General features: G+C 41.0%; 1 protein-coding gene across 1 annotated transcript in view; it reads left to right on the forward strand.

The window, feature by feature from the left end:
• The window catches only part of setd2 (SET domain containing 2, histone lysine methyltransferase), a 31,755-nt gene extending 14,293 nt beyond the window's left edge, over positions 1-17,462 (forward strand). The window contains exons 12-22 of the mRNA XM_056234482.1: positions 874-1,002; positions 1,174-2,337; positions 4,345-4,393; positions 4,494-4,764; positions 4,936-5,731; positions 6,972-7,097; positions 7,623-7,759; positions 7,944-8,055; positions 14,153-14,227; positions 14,340-14,441; positions 16,948-17,462. Of these exons, the coding sequence (XP_056090457.1) occupies positions 874-1,002; positions 1,174-2,337; positions 4,345-4,393; positions 4,494-4,764; positions 4,936-5,731; positions 6,972-7,097; positions 7,623-7,759; positions 7,944-8,055; positions 14,153-14,227; positions 14,340-14,441; positions 16,948-17,118 (3,132 nt within the window). The 3' untranslated portion in view covers positions 17,119-17,462. The remainder of the gene's footprint in view (positions 1-873; positions 1,003-1,173; positions 2,338-4,344; positions 4,394-4,493; positions 4,765-4,935; positions 5,732-6,971; positions 7,098-7,622; positions 7,760-7,943; positions 8,056-14,152; positions 14,228-14,339; positions 14,442-16,947) is intronic.
• The last annotated feature ends 395 nt before the right edge of the window (positions 17,463-17,857 follow it).

Below are 17,857 nucleotides of genomic sequence, written 5' to 3' on the forward strand. Positions count from 1 at the left end.
AACGCCAGGACTCTCAAGTGTCACGCATTGAGCGTGACAGTCACTCATTTCGGTCTTTTGTCACGCTCTCCCGCCACACATTGTTTTTCTCACGCTGAAAAACTATTTCAAATATATTTAATATGCCGCAGCGCGCAAGCTCTCACTGTGAGCCAGAGTTTGAGTTTGCGGTTAGGCCGCAAACTCTGGCCGCGCCGCTCTCACTGTGGAACCGGCATGAATCAAGCGTGTTTCCTCTGGTGTTGTTCGTCGAGCTACACAATAGCTAATCAGAAAATAGCACTATTGTATCTGGGTAAGATTTAACGCAACAACCAATGACAAAAATGTATCCAACCCCCCGTCGGCTGGGTGTCACTCTTACCTGTCTTCAAAACTTGAGAGCCCTGGAACGCGCCCGTCTCATCAGCATCCATCAACACCATGGAGTATTTGGAGGTATGCTGTCCTGGCTAATCTACCGATAGATTGCAATTGCTAACGTCATTTATACTCTAAATGAGCGTACTTGATTTTCCGCCATCACTCTTCGTTACTGCGCGAACTTCCGCGAACTTCAGGCGTGTGCATGTGATTGTAACGTGCGCGAGGGGTGGCGTGTGCCCGATCTGTGATTGACAGTCAGATCTCACACCCCCCTGCGCTGATTGGACATGATGAACCGGGAGCTGTGGATTTTTACAAAACAAATAACACGCTCCAGGTGGAGTTAGAAGCTCGGGTTTTTTCTAAAACCACTTTATTTATGTTGTTCTGTCAGATTATAGTGTCGATTTCACTGAATATGATCAAAAAAATGTTGCCGACGGCAGCTTTAAGCATTTAAAAATGATTGATATCTGGTCTTACTGAGTTTTTTGCATGCCTGTGCAGAATTCCCAGAATCCCTTGTGCCTGAAGCAGTTTTTGGATCACCACGGCCTCTCGCTGCTGTGGATATTTATGGTTGAACTTTCTGAGGCTAAGAGCAACTCTGTAAACAACATTAAACTACAGATGGAGGTAAAAGTTGAATATTTCTGCTATGTTCCTTTAGCAAACTCTAGAAATTCCTTGTGGCCTGATATTTTAGTAAATGTTATTATAATAAGGCTGTATAGTTTTAAACTCATACATAGAAATTTAAGGTGCAGTCTCTTTAAGGTTTTTTTGTTGTTGTTGCAAATTTTTTAGATAATGAAGGCTCTGGCAGTGCTACCCATCTCAACGAAGAACATGCTGGAGGAGAGCCGAGTGCTGCAGTTTATCCAGCGCTGGGCTCAAAGCCGACCACTCAGCCAACCGGCCGAACAGGATGGTTACTCCAGTGAGAGCACCTCCCGTGCCCAAACGCCCCTCAATACTCCTGATGGTCCACCGGCCAAGCTGGCCACTGAGCTTGACGGGGACACTCCCAAGCGAGCTGTCTATCGTAGGTTGAAGATCATCAGTGAGAACAGTCTGGACAGTGCACTGTCCGATGCTAGTAAAGCTTCAGATGGAAAAGAAGAGGAGGATGAGGAAGAGGAAGAGATGGAGGATGAGGCTTCACAGTTGGAAGCCACGATTGAAAGGGAGGTGAAAGTAGAAAGCATTGAAGCACCTTCTGAAAGTCAAGCCGAGCTTGAGGCTGGATTGAAAGAGGAACCCCCTGAAACTGTTGAAATCTCACTTTCAATACCAGAGGCCATTGTCAGTGAGGGAGAGACACTTGTAATGCAAGAACCTGAAGAACAACTCATCTGTAAGCCTGAAGAACAACTAGAGGATGAGAAGATGGTGGAAGAGACCAAGCGTGAGGAGCCATTAGAGATCCAGACAGAGTCAGTGACCGTTGAAGATGTCCCTTCAGTCACAGACACCACATCTGCACAAGACATTAGTAACGATGTAGTTGCTGATGTGGAAACTCCCATCACTGAGACCCAGGTGGAGAATGCATCTTCTGAACAGTGCAGCTCTGAAGGGAATGAAAGTTGTAGCATGGCAGAAATCACACCCACGCAACCATTAGAAGTTATAATGGAGAGTGTAACCTCTGATTCTACAGCTGTTGCCATAGAGAGCACACCTACAGAATCTCAATCTGTCTCTTTGGAGACCACTCCACCTGTTTCTGCTACTGTTTCTACTGAAAACGCATCATCAGAGGCTGTTGTAGCTGCAGAGTCTGCTGATGCATCGGCCCTGCCTATTGTGGCTGTTCCAGCAGAGGGCGCTGCAGTGGGAACGCCCTCTCAAGATGAGGAGGAAGGCGTTTCTGACGTCGAAAGCGAGCGCAGTCAGGAGCCACAAGTTCGCGCTTCTGATATCTGTGACATGGCCGCCCGGCTGCTGGACAGTTGGAAAGACTTAAAGGCAAGACTAAGATTTGTTAAAAGCAGATAACGTTTTTTTGGAGGCCAAGTGCAAATACTGATTCTTTATGGTTCTCACTGATACCTGTATTTTTAGTAATGCTGTAATTTTTAAGTACAGTACAGTGGGGACGGATCATTTGAGGTAGCGTGTTTAACCTAAAGCCAATACTAGTAAAGCCGGGAGTACACTTTTTAAAAATCATTTTAACGTCTATCTTAGGGTATACAGTGCGTTTGATTTTATTAGCATAGCAAGTGCATACTGTACGCACACAGCCTGATTTTTCTAACCACATTTACTCTGTATGCTAAGGTCGCACCCGTGCATTGAATTTTTTTTATCTACAAGGTAGTAATGTTGTCAAATAATTTCAATAAGTATCAGTACTAAAATATCTTAAATATATTCCAATACTCCTCTGCAGTATCGATATACCGTTACCAGCTGCGCGTTCTCACTCGATCTCTTCCCTCCGACAGCAAATTAACACACACTGCCTCTCACTCATCTCATTCGCTCCGTTTGAATAGTGCTTGTATTGCGCATCGTTTTACTCATTTCCGCAGGTTACGCGCTCACACCAAAAGTGCATGCACCACTGATCTATATAAGTGGCACTCTCATAAAGCCACTCGCGAGAACCAAATTATTGTCTTTTTCGTGGCTTATTGTAGCCTGGTTAAAACCAGACCATTCTCAGTTGTAACTGAGTTATGGTCTGGCAAAGCGTCATAGACAAATATTTCCAGAGGGGCGTCACCAACGGACGTCGCGGATAGACCTAAAACCAATCAGAGCGATGAAGGAGATGACGTATGCAGAGCGGCGGAGAATCTCCGAGTGTTGTTGTTTGCTCGGTTTTTAACAAAAAGGAAACGTTCAAATCGCTTAAAACAGACGCGATAGCTGATTCGAACGAGTGATGTTCGACGGCGGCATCCATCTTTGTAATGTAGGCTACAAAATCTGCTTCAAAATTCCCAGCGCTGTCGTCATCGTGTAAAGCCCGCCCCAACGTTTCTGATTGGTGCCGCGATTTCGACAGTTTGGAAATGGGTTTGAATGAGCTCTTTGCCAGACTAACTTTCAGAGCAAATCTAAATTTGCCGGAAGTTGTCTGGGTTTTCCCAGGCTAGGCTTATTGTGCTTAAACGGTCAAATATTCAGGTAAATACGCTCAGTTTTGGGACGTAAATAGTTGAGAGAAAACTTATGTCGTGTAACAGTATATTGGATCTGTGCATAAGCTCTTAAAGTGACAGCAGTCTGTCATGTTAATCAAAGAACCAAAGGCAAAGAGAAAATCACTCGCTGCTCTTGACTGAAAAACTGTTGTAACTTTAATTGTAAGCATTATTGAATTCAAGAATTGTATGAAAACTGTGAAATGAAAACTATCCAGTGTTATTTAACATTGGATTACTTTCATTTCTGTTGTATATTTCTTACCTGAATACTAGTATTAGACCCACATGAAAAAATTAAAGCCATGTTGGTATCGAATATCAATTTCTTTCATTCGGCTCTATCGAAGTTGGAAATTCCAGTATCGTGACAACACTACAAGGTAGCAACTCTGGCCTGAGCCATTGTTTTTTTTTTACAGTTAAAAAAATGTAAAAGACAGAACAAAACACCGGAGGCCACAACAACAATAGATAGCTGCTTTGATGAGTGTGCACTGTGGAGGTTAAGATATTCCTCTAACTCTAGTTTAAGAGTACAAAGACATTTTTACCAATCATAACATAAGAAGTGAAATAGCACTGACACTGGACAAATGTGAAAGTTTCTAATGCGCCTGTCAACCACCAGCTTTTTATGAAATGTAGTATACTTTGAAAGGCTATGTGTTCAGCTTTACTCATATGGTAAGCATACACTTAAAAAATGAAGTATGCTTTGGGCTTAACTGTATCTGTGTCACTTCTTAAAAGAAATAGTGTACTTGAAGACTAGATAATGATGGAACACAAATAAACAAGCTGTTTTATTTCACTCTAGGAGGTTTACAGGATACCAAAGAAGAGCCAGGTTGAAAAAGAGTCAAATGGTAGGTCAAGAACGCATCATACTCTTATCCTACCCAGTTTAATTTAAACCATTTCATACTTTTTTGTAATGACCTCTGATCCATTGTTTTCCTCTAACAGATCGCAGTCGTGATCGGGAAGCCCTGATGACCCCTCGCACTTCTTCGAGCAGTCGAGAGAGAGAGCGGGAAAGAGAGAAGGAACGTGATCGAGACAGAGACAGAGACCGGGACAGAGACTGGGAGCGTGACTGGGACCGTGAGCGGGAACGGGAGCGGGAGAGGGATGGAGAGAGATCGTCCCTTCGCAGTGCAGATAGGAAAAGACGACGAGGCTCCACTTCCCCTCTTCCACCTCCAGCTTATGAAAGGGGCCGCAGAAACGATGACCGGTAAGATTTACGGCACAATATACAAATGCTTACAATTCTGTAATGATTTAATCACCCTCATGTTGTCCGAGAAAGTGTTTGGAACAACATATTTGGACAAACTATTCCTTAAAAAGACATGTTCAAAGTCTGGTTACCGGCACTTAGATCATCTTGCATTATTTTCTGTAGTTATGAGCAGGCCAACAGCAGCAAGAAGAAACTCCACACCAAAGAGTCTCGTAACAAGCTGTCCACTGAGGAACGACGAAAGCTCTTTGAACAGGAAATGGCTCAGCGTGAGGCTCAGAAGCAGCAGCAGCAACAGCAGCAGCAGCAACAGCAGCAGCAGCAACAACAGCAGCAGCAACAACAACAGCAATTACAACAGCAATTACAGACGCTTCCGTTTAACCCACTGGCCTACACCTCCAGTCCGAGCTTCATGGCCTACCCTCCTGGATACCCTATCCAGACATATGTGGATCCCACCAATCCCAATGCAGGAAAAGTGCTCCTGCCCACACCTCCTGTAGAGCCTCTTTGTGTCACCCCAGCTGCAGGTCCCTTCGAACAAACACCTACTCAGCCCATCATATCAGATCTCGGTCTAGCTTCACCCTCTTCTTCCACCACCACCCAGGCCTGTTCTGGGTCCAGTTTGGCACATATATCTGCCTCTCTGGAGCTTTCCTCTGGCACACAGACTCAGCAGTTCATCCAGCCTGCTGTGCCAGCACAGGACCCGAGTGTGGCCGTCCTGTCGGTGCCTGCACAAACAGCCAACACGCAGGTCCAGAGTCAACAGGGCTACACCACGCTCTGGGACCCCAACACACAGCAGGCGGTCACGGTGCAGACGCAGCCCACCCAGCAGTATTCTACCACGGCACAGCCTCAGACGGCCATCTACTATCAGGGCCAGCCCTGCCAGACCATCTATAGCATTCCTGCAGGCTACCCGCAAACCAGCACTCCTGTCATACAGGTTGGATACTAATACTTCCCTTCTAATAATTATTCTCGCTGTATTATCACATAGTGGTCAACTGATGAACGATTTTCAGTGCAGATATCTAGAGAGCAGAGATGTATTTTTATGAATACAAAATATGATGTAATGCAATTCCATAAAATGATTGCAAATGTGACATTTTACACATGACACATTTTACATGCAAAAGAAAAAAACTAAGGATAAACAATATATCTGTACAACATTGGTTACAGTGGCAGATATTACAGATTTATTTGAATATATTGCTAATTTCCCTTATTTTTTTACATTTATATTACCTTTAATAACATTAATCTCATTTAATAAGTGTTGAATGTAATCTTTAGCAAATACCACAATAAAAGTCCTATTTTATACTGTACATTATTATGTAATGCCTTAAGAGTTTAAGAGATTTAAAGCATTTAAAGTGATGGATTTTAGTTTTTATTGGGGTAGCCAGAATGTATGGATTCGTAATTCAAACATTATGACGCTGCACAACCCCATCTGTTTTTCTAAATGAATGTTATTGATCTTACAGTAAACTATTCTACTTCATTTGAAAATAATCTTACAGTGAAATAACATTTCTTTTGCCGGAATTTTCTAATCATTTAGTCTACTTAAACTTCTTTCAATTTTCTTACAATTCCCTTTTTTTTTTTTTTTTTTTTGATAATCTGTTTTGCCTGGATGTACGCCACAATATGGTAGAAAATATCTGTCTTTACTTTTGTTTCATTTGGAAACATGCTGGTTTTGAACCACGAACCGTTTATGTTAGTGGCTAGAGACAGGATATCCTTACGGGGAGGGTAAAGGATCTCAAAACAACTCTTGTTTTAACTGACTCTATTTTAAAGGCTGCATGAAACTGAATTTGCAACCATTTTTCTTCGCTATTGTGACGTTTATCTGAGTGAAACGTCTTCGCGAATGAGAAAAAAAAAGACAAAAGATAGGCGGGGACTTGATTTTGTCCATCGGGAAATGATCACTCATGGGACCAGTGCTGTGAGATATTAATGTCATGGCTGTCACACAGGAGTATAACTGACATCTCATGCAATATCTACACCCAATGACAGCTCAGGGCATAACTACTGCATGCACTCAGTGGTGGTGTTTTTTTTGTTGTTGTTGTTTTTTGAAGAGTGAACACTTAAGCATAATCAGTCTAGCAAGTAGCATGTAATGGCATCATACTGTTGTTTGTGGTTGTGTACAGACTTACACTGAGCCAGCTGCCAACTACTTGCATGGGCAGCAGGTGTACACGGGTCATCCACAGGGTGTGGTAGTGCAGCAGGGAGGCACCGTCACCACCATTGTCACCTCTCAGACAGTTCAACAGGTATGCAAGTCATGCCTGTCACCAGACGAGGGTGCTGTTACTCTTTCTCTCTTACTCCTACTTTGTCTTTTTAAGCATTCCTTCTTGGTAATCATAAAGACATGTAAGGACTAAGAATTGGAATTTCAAGTCATTTTGTAGTCTAATTTAACACATAAATGAGTAATCGATTAGTCAAATAAAAATATTTTTTCCACACAAGCGTTCTATAAAAACAAACATAAAGAAAAACTATTTTAAAGACACATGCTAATTGAAATCCGAAAGACAGGAACTTGGAGATTGGTGTCTTCTGAATTAAAACAAGTTGTAATGCGGGTTTGATTCAGGTTGATGTGTGTAAACTTGATACAGAACTATAAGCTATATATTTATTACTCTTAAATATTACTTAATGTGGTCACATAGTCTATACTATACTAGCATGGTCCTGCTAGCTTGTAATTAGTATTTTATAGATAATAAACAGGGTTCCAGGAATCTCAACATTCTGACTAACCTCCCCTGAACTGTGATTCACCACAGGAAATGATCGTACCCAACAGCATCATTGACCTGCCGCCTCCTTCCCCTCCCAAACCTAAAACCATTATCCTGCCTCCCAGCTGGAAAGTGGCGCGAGACCCAGAGGGCAAAATTTATTACTACCACATCATCACCAGGTATGAATGGTCCTTATTAAACAAGCAGTCTGTACATCATTAAAACTTCAAGAATTAAACCTCATTTTATTCAATTAAGCTTGACGACATCAGCATGGATTGATTTAATGAGTTACGACATCACTGACAGACCATGTCTTTCATTGTCCTATTGTAATTGCTTCATGTGCTCTCTCTCTTTCAGGCAAACACAGTGGGATCCTCCCAGCTGGGATGGGACTACAGAGGAAGGCAGTCTAGAAAACGAGGCTGAGATGGACCTTGGGACGCCCACATACGATGAAAATCCTTCAAAGGTATTAAACAATTCCTCATGCTTTAAAGGGAAAAATCTTGGGATTTTCATTAACCTTGAGTTAGAAATATGGTAAATGTTCTTCTTTAATCACACCCAGATCATCTACTAAAACTAAACAGCAAAAACGGGTAATTCCGAAATTGTTACAGTGTTGACATCACCTCTATAAATACATTAACAGATGCCTGCCCATGATTACACATTAGATCAGCAACTTGGGGGACATTTGTTACTCATTTCACATGCAAAGGAGTTAATAATACCAGAGGTCAGTTGCATTAAGATGTCTTAAAGGTACAGTAGGCTACGTTTTTCATAAACACTTTTTGTTCTACTGGTTGAAACTCTTCACATCCTGATAGCAATCAATAATAGAAGTGGTCTTAATATTAAAAGATGTATATATATCTTCTGTGGAAGTCTCAGGACCAAAAAATGTGTGTCCTATCATTGCATTCGGTCCGATTGCTATAACAGGATGTCTGCCTACCTGCCTGTCATATGTATTTTTTTAAAATGATCTCTTTCCCCTCCATCGACGGACATTTCCGTTATTTGTGAGACAACAATTCCCGCCATTGAGGGAATTTTCTGGCTTTCCGTGTTTTCACTGTAGGGGGCGCTATGACACATCTTCTAAAAGAGTAAAGAATCTCCTGATCAAAACACAGACGAAGAAGAAGCAGAATCAAGCGATATCATGTAATGATATGCATATGTAAAATAACACGATCATCAACATTAAGCGCCATATAAATCAAAACTGCCTAACGTTACCGAATGCAATGTCGATCCAGGACGAGCTATAGGACTGTGCAAGCATTAGGGGTGTTGATTATGAAGGTAAATCAGTAGCTAAACTCGAGAGCACGTAGATGTGAATTTGAGAACTTGTACAATAAATATTCGTACTTGTATGTGAACATTTACACTCACAGCTCCAATGTGAAAACCTGTAAAATAAAAATCTGAACTTGAACGCTGAGATTTGCACTCGCAGACTATAGTCACAAACCTGTATTCTGAATCTGAAGCTGCAGACAAGCAGTCACAAATGTGTAAAATGCCATTCACAGAAATACAATGACAGTCACAAACATCTAAAATATATTTGCACTTCTTCTAACATTCAAATTCGCAGTACAACCTCATATTGGCACTCGCAACTTCTCAAATCTGTCACTGCAAGTTCAAATTTCGCGCCTTGACTTTTGCTACTCTTTTCGCGATATATGAGGTGCAAAACTGATTTGTGCACTTGTAACTCAGTGGCGGCGAGAGCGGAAGGGGGCCGGGAGCGGGGGTGTTCGAAGGAGCCGTTTTATTGGTTGGCGCCTAGCCAATGAAATGGGACTTCTATTGGACGCGATGATGTCACGAAACCCGCCTCCTCGTGGATGTTCTGAAACGCTAACATGGCTTAATGCATTAGACTAATTTAAAAGACATAAATGATATTATCAAACTTACTGATATTAACACCATACTAATAATGTATACTACAGAAAAGCTGATGAGCACAGAATATGACGAAAGAAAGCAAATTTGTGTTCAGTGCAAATAAACCAGCTGCCTGTGTTTTATTAAGAATGTATAACGAATTGTGTGGGTTTTTTTTATAACTGTTGGTCCATTAAGCCTCATTAAGCGTTTTATTGGTTTTCTATGAGAGGAAAATGCTTAACGTACAATTAAACGAGTTGCGTTCATTTTCTGCTCAATTGCTTTTCTGTATGCTTTATTTATGGTGTTTCCTGAGTTTGGTCTTTTAATACCACTGTCTTAAGTTAACGTGTTGCGTTCATATTCTGTGCTCATCTGCTTTTTTGTAGTATGCATTATTGTGTTTGCTAAGTTTGATAATATCATTTATGTCTTTTAAATCAGTCTAATGCATTAAGCCATGTTAGCGTTTCAGAACATCCACGAGGAGGCGGGTTTCGTGACATCATCGCATACAATAGAAGTCCCATTTCATTGGCTAGGCGCCAACCAATAAAACGGCTCCTTTGAACACCCCCGCTCCCGGCCCCCTTCCGCTCTCGCCGCCACTGAGTTACAAGTGCACAAATCAGTTTTGCACCTCATATATCGCGAAAAGAGTAGCAAAAGTCAAGGTGCGAAATTTGAACTTGCAGTGACAGATTTGAGAAGTTGCAAGTCCCAAATTGAGGTTGTACTGCGAATTTGAATGTTAGAAGAAGTGCAAATTTGTATTACAAATTTGTGTCTGTCGTTGTATCTTTGGCATTTTACACATTTGTGACTGCTTGTCTGCAGCTTCAAATTCAGAATACAGGTTTGTGACTATAGTCTGCGAGTGCAAATCTCAGCGTTCAAGTTCAGATTTTTATTTTACAGGTTTTCACATCGGAGCTGTGAGTGTAAATGTTCACGTACACGTACGAATATTTATTGTACAAGTTCTCAAATTCACATCTACGTGCTCTTGAGTTTAGCTACTGATTTACCTTCATAGTTGATGGACTCGATCTACTCCATCTGTGTTTTGATCATCATTCTAAGTCCGATCTGGATGTAGTCTTTGACAAAAACACGATTTTCTCAGCTTTTTGCTCAAATGTTGCTTTTTTGTTATGGAACTTGCCCACATTCAAGTGTTAATAAAAAAGAATGCATGAGGCTAGAATAAAACAGCTTTTTTGTTTAAAAGCAGAGGGTCTCTTCTTTCTTTTGAAGGATATGAAAGAAATTTCATATTGAAAGATCATTGCATGTTAAGATATTTATACAACAAAATAATCTGGGGGGCATGAAAAGTTTGTGAATATGATCCAAAATGCAGTGGCTGGCAATATTTTTTTTTTTTTAAACGCTGGCGGGGAAAACAGTTAATTTTCAAAAAAAAATTGCCATTTTGTTTAAACTTAGTTGGGGTCTCTGGGCTGCCTACAAGACAGAAGGACTAAGAATTAGGAATGCACGATATTGGATTTTGGCCGATATTCGATATGCCGATATTTTCAAACTAATTTTGCCCGATGCCGATACCAATACCGATATATTTGTATTTTTTTTTAAGTGCAAAAAAAGCTTATTAAAGCTTCTATTAAAGTTCTCAGTCAAGAGCAGTGAGTGATTTCCTCTTGTGTTTTGTTTTATTAACATTAAAGGGATAGTTCTCCCCAAAATTTTAATTGTCATCATTTACTCTTTCAAGTTGTTTTAAACCCAAATAAATGTCTTTCTTCTGTTGAAAATAAAAGTTATTTGGAAGAATGTGGCTAACCAAACAGTTGCTGTACTCCAGTGACTTCCATAGTATATTTAAGCACAAGAAAGAAATTAATCCAGGTTTGGAACAACATTAGAGTGAGTAAATAATGACACAATTTTTATTTCTGGGTGCAGTATCTCTTTAAGGACAAGCGGCAGCATATTATTACTGTCTCTTTAAGAACTGCACGCGACGCGTCTAATATACACACAGAAAGTTTGCTTTCACTTTAGACATAACCAACTTTGTTTATGTAAATCTTGTGTGTATTTGACAGTATTAGCGCATTAAGACTCGAAAGATTAGTCCAGTATGCAGGCGCTGTTACAGGCTTTTAGTTCCTGTGAGCGTCGGGTGTACGCGCTCAGAAAAGCGCATGTTTGAACAGCGCATCAGCACGTGAATGACATGTTTACCTAGCAAGAGTTTGACGCACATGTAAATAATGAACTTTTATGAATTGCAGTGTCCCGTGAGTGTAACCCTACTTCTGCGTTTACATGTGATGTGATGTGAATGTACGTCGCGTTGTACAGTATGTTGAGATGAAGGCGCCAGAATTGTACTGATAGAATGGACGATACTATGATTTTTCTTCAAAAGCAGATCGTGGAGACATTTTAATCATCCACGATCAAAAACCGTGAGACGCACACCCCTAGTTGGAAGTTTAAGTTGCTGGCGCTCATGCTTCTTTCACGGTCGTCACGTGCGCATAGGAAACACGCCACCCTATCGGCAAGGCTCATCGGCAGTAATATTCATATCTCCCGATGATGGTCATTTTAAGCTTTTATCGGCCGATACCGATGTTGTCCCGATATCATCGTGCATCCCTACTAAGAATGTTGTTTTAGTGCAATCAGTATATAGATTTTGCTAGTATTATTGGCACAATAATCAGTTTATTGCCTTTCTTTAAAAGAAAGGGTATCGAGTTTGATACTTTTTAGGCACGGACCGAATTGCCTCGACACCATCGAGTATCAAAAATTGTCTTGTCGTTCGGTACCAAATTTCGATACCTAAGGGGTTAATCTCGTCAATGTCAGTGAGCCAATAAGCATGCAGCATGATTGGCTGTGGCGAGGCATCAAGGAAAAACACTAGTTTAAGGCCCAGAGACTTGGCTCACACGTGAGGCTGTAGTGTGTGGGCGTCCCAACCTCCATCGATGTAAAAGATGTGGAAAAGATCAAAAGTGTGGCTACATTTCACCAGGCACGATGCCAACAGCGCACTAATCAATATGTGACAAGATAATTACTGCCAAGACGGGCAATACAACAAATCTGATGAAGCACTTGACAGTGCACGGAATAAACTTGCAGACTAGCAGAAAGTTGCTCCGTCTTTGACTGCAAGAAGAACTGGAGCACGTCACAAATGAACCGAAACTCGGCGTTATAGGCTACTTGCCTCACAGACATGAGAAATAGGCATATAGAAAGCTTGAAATGTCTACGAACCAATTCGAATCGAAAACAAATACTCTCTGATTATGTAATCTAAACGAAAGGTGAATTTCTCTCTAAAGGCGCTCGCAGGTTCACTATACTGCGGAGATGACGAGCCCGCAACGTCAACTTCATCTTTGCAGCCAACACTAATGTCTCCTTGCTATTTTTTCCAGACACATTGATAAGCATTTGGCTACTTTTGTGAGTGCTGCGCTTGAGCACGGGGCATATATTCCAACCACCAGTAGCCTATATGAGTCTTTGAGTCTGTAAAAATAGTCAGCAAACAAAAAAAATAATTTTGCAAACCTGTATGAGTTATCAATGGTGCCAAAGTTCCAATCGTTCTTCAAAATATCTTCCTTGGTGTTCAGCAGAAGAAAGAAACTCATACAGGTTTGCAACAACTTGAGGGTGAGTAAATGATGACAGAATTTTCATTTTTGGGTGGAGTGTCCCTTTTAAGTACATGCATGTTGGGCCTGAGACTGTCCTAGCCTCTCTGGATAAATGTTCCAGTCATCAAGGATGGAATGGTTCGCAGCTGCGGCTCATCCAAATAGAGAAAAGCTATTTGGATTTTTTTAGAAAACACTTAGAGCACTTAGATTTGCCTCAGCATTTAAAAGGCATTGGCTTTTAAGACATTATCTGATGCAAACAAACAAGAGGTATGACCGGGCCAAACCGAATTAAAACAAAGCAAAAAAACAAGTTACAGTAAACATTGTTTTAAAGACATGTCATCTCAAAGGTCACAACCATCTTGGTCTGTCATTCACTAAAGTCTTCTCTCCCTCATTACCCACTCTGCATTTCTTTTCTTTTTTTCTGTGCCTCATTCTCTCTCTCTCAGGCTTTTGCTGGTGTTTTCTCTGGCTCTCTTTGATACTAATCAAACCCAGCTGTTGAAACTGCATTCATTTATGTGTGGTTTCTTGTTTGGGACTCGAGCTTTGCAGAATCTCTTTTGTCTTTCAGCAATCTTCCTTTCATTTTAGACTTCAAAATATCGAAACTATTAAACTTTTAACATATATCGTTACCAAGAGGTTTTGTTGTCTGTTGTCAGTATGTCACCATTTTGTTTGATGTGCACTGATTTGCCCTTTGGATTTCTTTTTGGGACAATGAGTTGACACTCTTGGCATTGATTTAACATGATTTTTCTCATTTATGTCATATCAGCTACCTACGGGGACTCTGGGAGTTACAGTGTTTAATGTAGCTTGTTGCAGAATTTAGTCTCCCGAGTATGTTTTGGAAAACAATCTCTAGATACACTTACATGAGTAATATGTCAAATAAACTGTCAGTGTTTTTATATTCCAAACAAATTGTCAGAATTCACAATATTTATTTTCATGCGTTGGCTTTTGTTTGACCCCTTTCCACAGTTTTCTACAAAGACCGCCGAGGCAGACACGTCTAGTGAGCTGGCCAAAAAAAGCAAAGAAGTCTTCCGCAAGGAGGTGAGCTTGAGATTCTCCTGGGGTTTTTTACCAAAATATTATCGCATATTATTATATGCTCATGTGTGTCCGACTCATCTAACCTTTCAATTTCTCCTGCTTATCTCTTCAGATGTCACAGTTTATTGTGCAATGCCTTAATCCGTACCGCAAGCCAGACTGCAAGCTGGGCCGTATCAGTAACACAGAAGACTTCAAACATCTTGCTAGAAAGGTAATGTGTGTGTCTGTATGCTTTTTAAAAACCGACAAATAACATTCTTTTTGCAAAAAAGCATTTATGTCTGTCTTTTTAAAGTAACACTATGTAGTTTTTTAACCTTCATAATATATTTCCAAGACCCTTGTGATGGTACATCGACTTACAATTGGTTAAATGATGACACGTCTGCCATAGCCTGACGTGGTCTGTATCGCTTTTACTGGCACTATGTAACTTCGGGTTTCGGGTAGTAACCGGAGCACAAAAAGAACTACAAAATTCGACTGCTTTACGGCATACGTCACTTCCCCCACCACTCCCTCAAATTGTCTGTGGCCATTGCAGACATTCCAAGTCTCCCGGAAGTTACCGGGAGTCTCCCGCATATTGATAGCGTCTCCCTGATGCCCGCAAATTAGTTCAAATCTCCCGGAATCTAGAGCGCGCATGCGAGACAGAACTTTACTGCGCGCATGTCTGCCATTGTTGATTCCAAAGCCGGTGCTGGATAAACAGCGAGCGTGCGCGTGCGAAAGTATAGACTGCGGTAGGCTAAATTACGACAGCGGTAATGGACAATTACCAACCTGTAGGGCGACCGCAGAGGAAAAGTTCCTTGGTGTTGCTTTAAATGCTCAGATATAGATACGACCTGTTAAAGCACGTGGATCGCTAAGCATAGACATCTATGGCTTGCACCTTTTTTATTTTTTGGCTTTTCTTTTTAAAACTGTGAAACAATACAGAAGAAAGGAGTAGACTCTACGTCTGTGACATACATCCGTGTGAAATGGATTATCGAAAAGAAAAAAAATGGTTCAATACATCAGTTGATGATTGGATGGAGGCAGATCTGAATGCAAGCTTGTAGCTGATTGTAATAAAGGAATGGGGTAAAGCGGGACTAAATGATAGGAGAAGTCTGGCGTGTGTTACCAGAGACAAGTCTGTCATTTCACCGTAAGATGCAGTTAAGACATTTTGATTAAAAATTACACAGTAAAACGAAATATATAAACATTTAATACATGAACAAATTAAACGGGAAACTTAACTAATACTCTGTCCTTTTTTCAGCCACCCTACCGACTAATTGCTTTTGAAAATATGTATTTTACACACCCTTAAAGGGATACTCCACCCCAAAATTTAAATTGTTATCATATACTTACCCTCATGCCGTCCCAGGTTTTTTAAAACTCTTTCTTCAGATGAACAAAAAACTGATTTTTTTTTAAAAGTAATCCATCTCTCTGATTCCATATAATGTAAGGTCATGTATCCCTCACAACTGATAAATTGAAACAACGTCTGAAACAAAACGATAGGGGGGTGTGAGAAAAATACTTATATTTTCAACTTTTTAAGCTATAAATCACTGTTTTCAGCCAACTGTCATATGTGCATTCATGAGACTGAAACGTCAGCATGTTGTGCAGTGTGATGTAAGCATGTTGTGAAACTTGGGCGAGAAGTAGAGGTCTTGGTCGATGTTGGGATAGTTTAAAATAATTCCACTCTGTAAAAGCCACTATTATCAGACCCGACCCGTGTCAGAGGCACTGACAGAGACACTGGCCCACTTAGATTGATGGAAAAGAAGATAAATCATGTATTCACGACAATAATAATGACTCAAATACATGAATTCAGAGGATGGCACTCCTAAAAACTTTGCTTGGGTGTATGTGGCCACTGGTCAAGCATGAAGATATATTCAAATTCTGAACTGATTTAATATTGCCTTGAAAGTTGGCAAAGAGCAGTCCCTTTATAATCACTGAAAAGCTGTCACTCATCTTAGTTCATTACGATGACGCGATCTCACGAAGTTCCGTTATAATCAATAAAGCTGTCTATATCTTTCTATACTTTGTTATAACGAGAGGATTTGGGAGTGTGCAGAACTCAGCACTGGACAAAAACCCCGGCTGTGAGTTGATTCTAACTTTAAAGACCCCTTATTGGCCATTGCTTTCAAGAAATCACCAGAAATGCCTGTGATTGGCTACATTGCTCAACGCTGCAAAAACACGTTGTAAATAGAAACCTTTGACGTTCTTCATAGCGTAAACACATGCAGGTATGAACTGAATCGTTTGCCAGATTGCCAATATGCTATGCTATTATTACGTAGAAACTGATCCTAGACCAGCAATTATGAGCAGCTTTTCCCTTTAAAAACAATCAGAAGCAGCAGCAGGTTCCACACTAGCTTCAAGTCCATGGCCAGGGGAAGGATAAGCCTATGCCACTCTCTGCCTATGGTTATTTTTTATTTATATATTTTTGAGCGATCCATCTACTATGTGGACTCGCACGTCATTGATCATTTTTGTTCAAATCTCTGTTCATTTGAAAAAGTCAGTCATATAAATCTGGGATGGCGTAAGGGGGAGCAAATGATGTGCTCACTGAAGTATTTATTATGATGTCATTGGATTGCTGCATGTCATGTTAATGGATGTAATTTATTTTACATCTCTAAACCTGAGTGTGTGTGTGTGTCTGCTCACAGCTGACTCATGGGGTGATGAACAAGGAACTGAAGTCTTGCAAGAACCCTGAGGATCTTGAATGCAATGAGAACGTCAAACACAAGACCAAGGAGTACATCAAGAAGTACATGCAGAAGTTTGGCTCTGTGTACCGACCCAAGGAAGACACAGAGCTGGACTTACTAGCCTGAAGCAACTCCAGGAACCTCCTGGCGGCTCTTTCCAACCGAACACCCCTGGCCTGAACAGTTTTGGTGCGTCAGGACAGGGCGGCTCAAGCGGGAGTCCCGTTGTTCTACTCCACTGACCCTCTAACCATGTCGTAAATGCTGCTCTGGGAGGGGGCATTGCCTGAGCAGTCCCACACAGGGGACGTTTTTATGATGAGATATAAACTGCTGCGGTATGAAGCGCGGAGGACGCAATCCATGGGTGCTACACAGACTCTTTCCAAGATCTTTTTGTCTTCTCAAATTATCTCTAAGGCAAGTCTCATCAATTTGGAGAAGAGGATCATTCTAAAACTCTAGAGGGGGGGGAAAAAGAATAAGTGGACCATTAAAATCATTTTCCTTTGCCACCCCACACCATTACTGTAGTTGTTACCAAGGGCTTTTATTAGCTTACCTGCTCCGCCGAAGGTCCCGATTCCTCGCTGATAATATTAGTCGAGGAAAGAGGGTAGGAGAAAGACAGACGCTAAGGCTTATGGTATGTCTCAGATCAACTATCCACAGAACTAGTCGTTTTGGACTCACTGGCCATGGGTCGCCCAGCATTGGTTTTATGGATTTTAGTCTATAGAAGTGTGCAGGTCTGTGATCTAACCCCATTTGCCCTGGTCTTATTTTTCTTCTCGACTGGGGGGAAGGTTATGTAGCAATGATATTTTATCAACGTCTTTCACACTGTTTTTACATTAACTTTTTT

The sequence above is a fragment of the Rhinichthys klamathensis genome, unplaced genomic scaffold, assembly GCF_029890125.1.
Source record: "Rhinichthys klamathensis goyatoka isolate OS25496 unplaced genomic scaffold, OSU_Roscu_1.1 h1tg000395l_1, whole genome shotgun sequence".
In the NCBI taxonomy this organism is placed as follows: domain Eukaryota; kingdom Metazoa; phylum Chordata; class Actinopteri; order Cypriniformes; family Leuciscidae; genus Rhinichthys; species Rhinichthys klamathensis.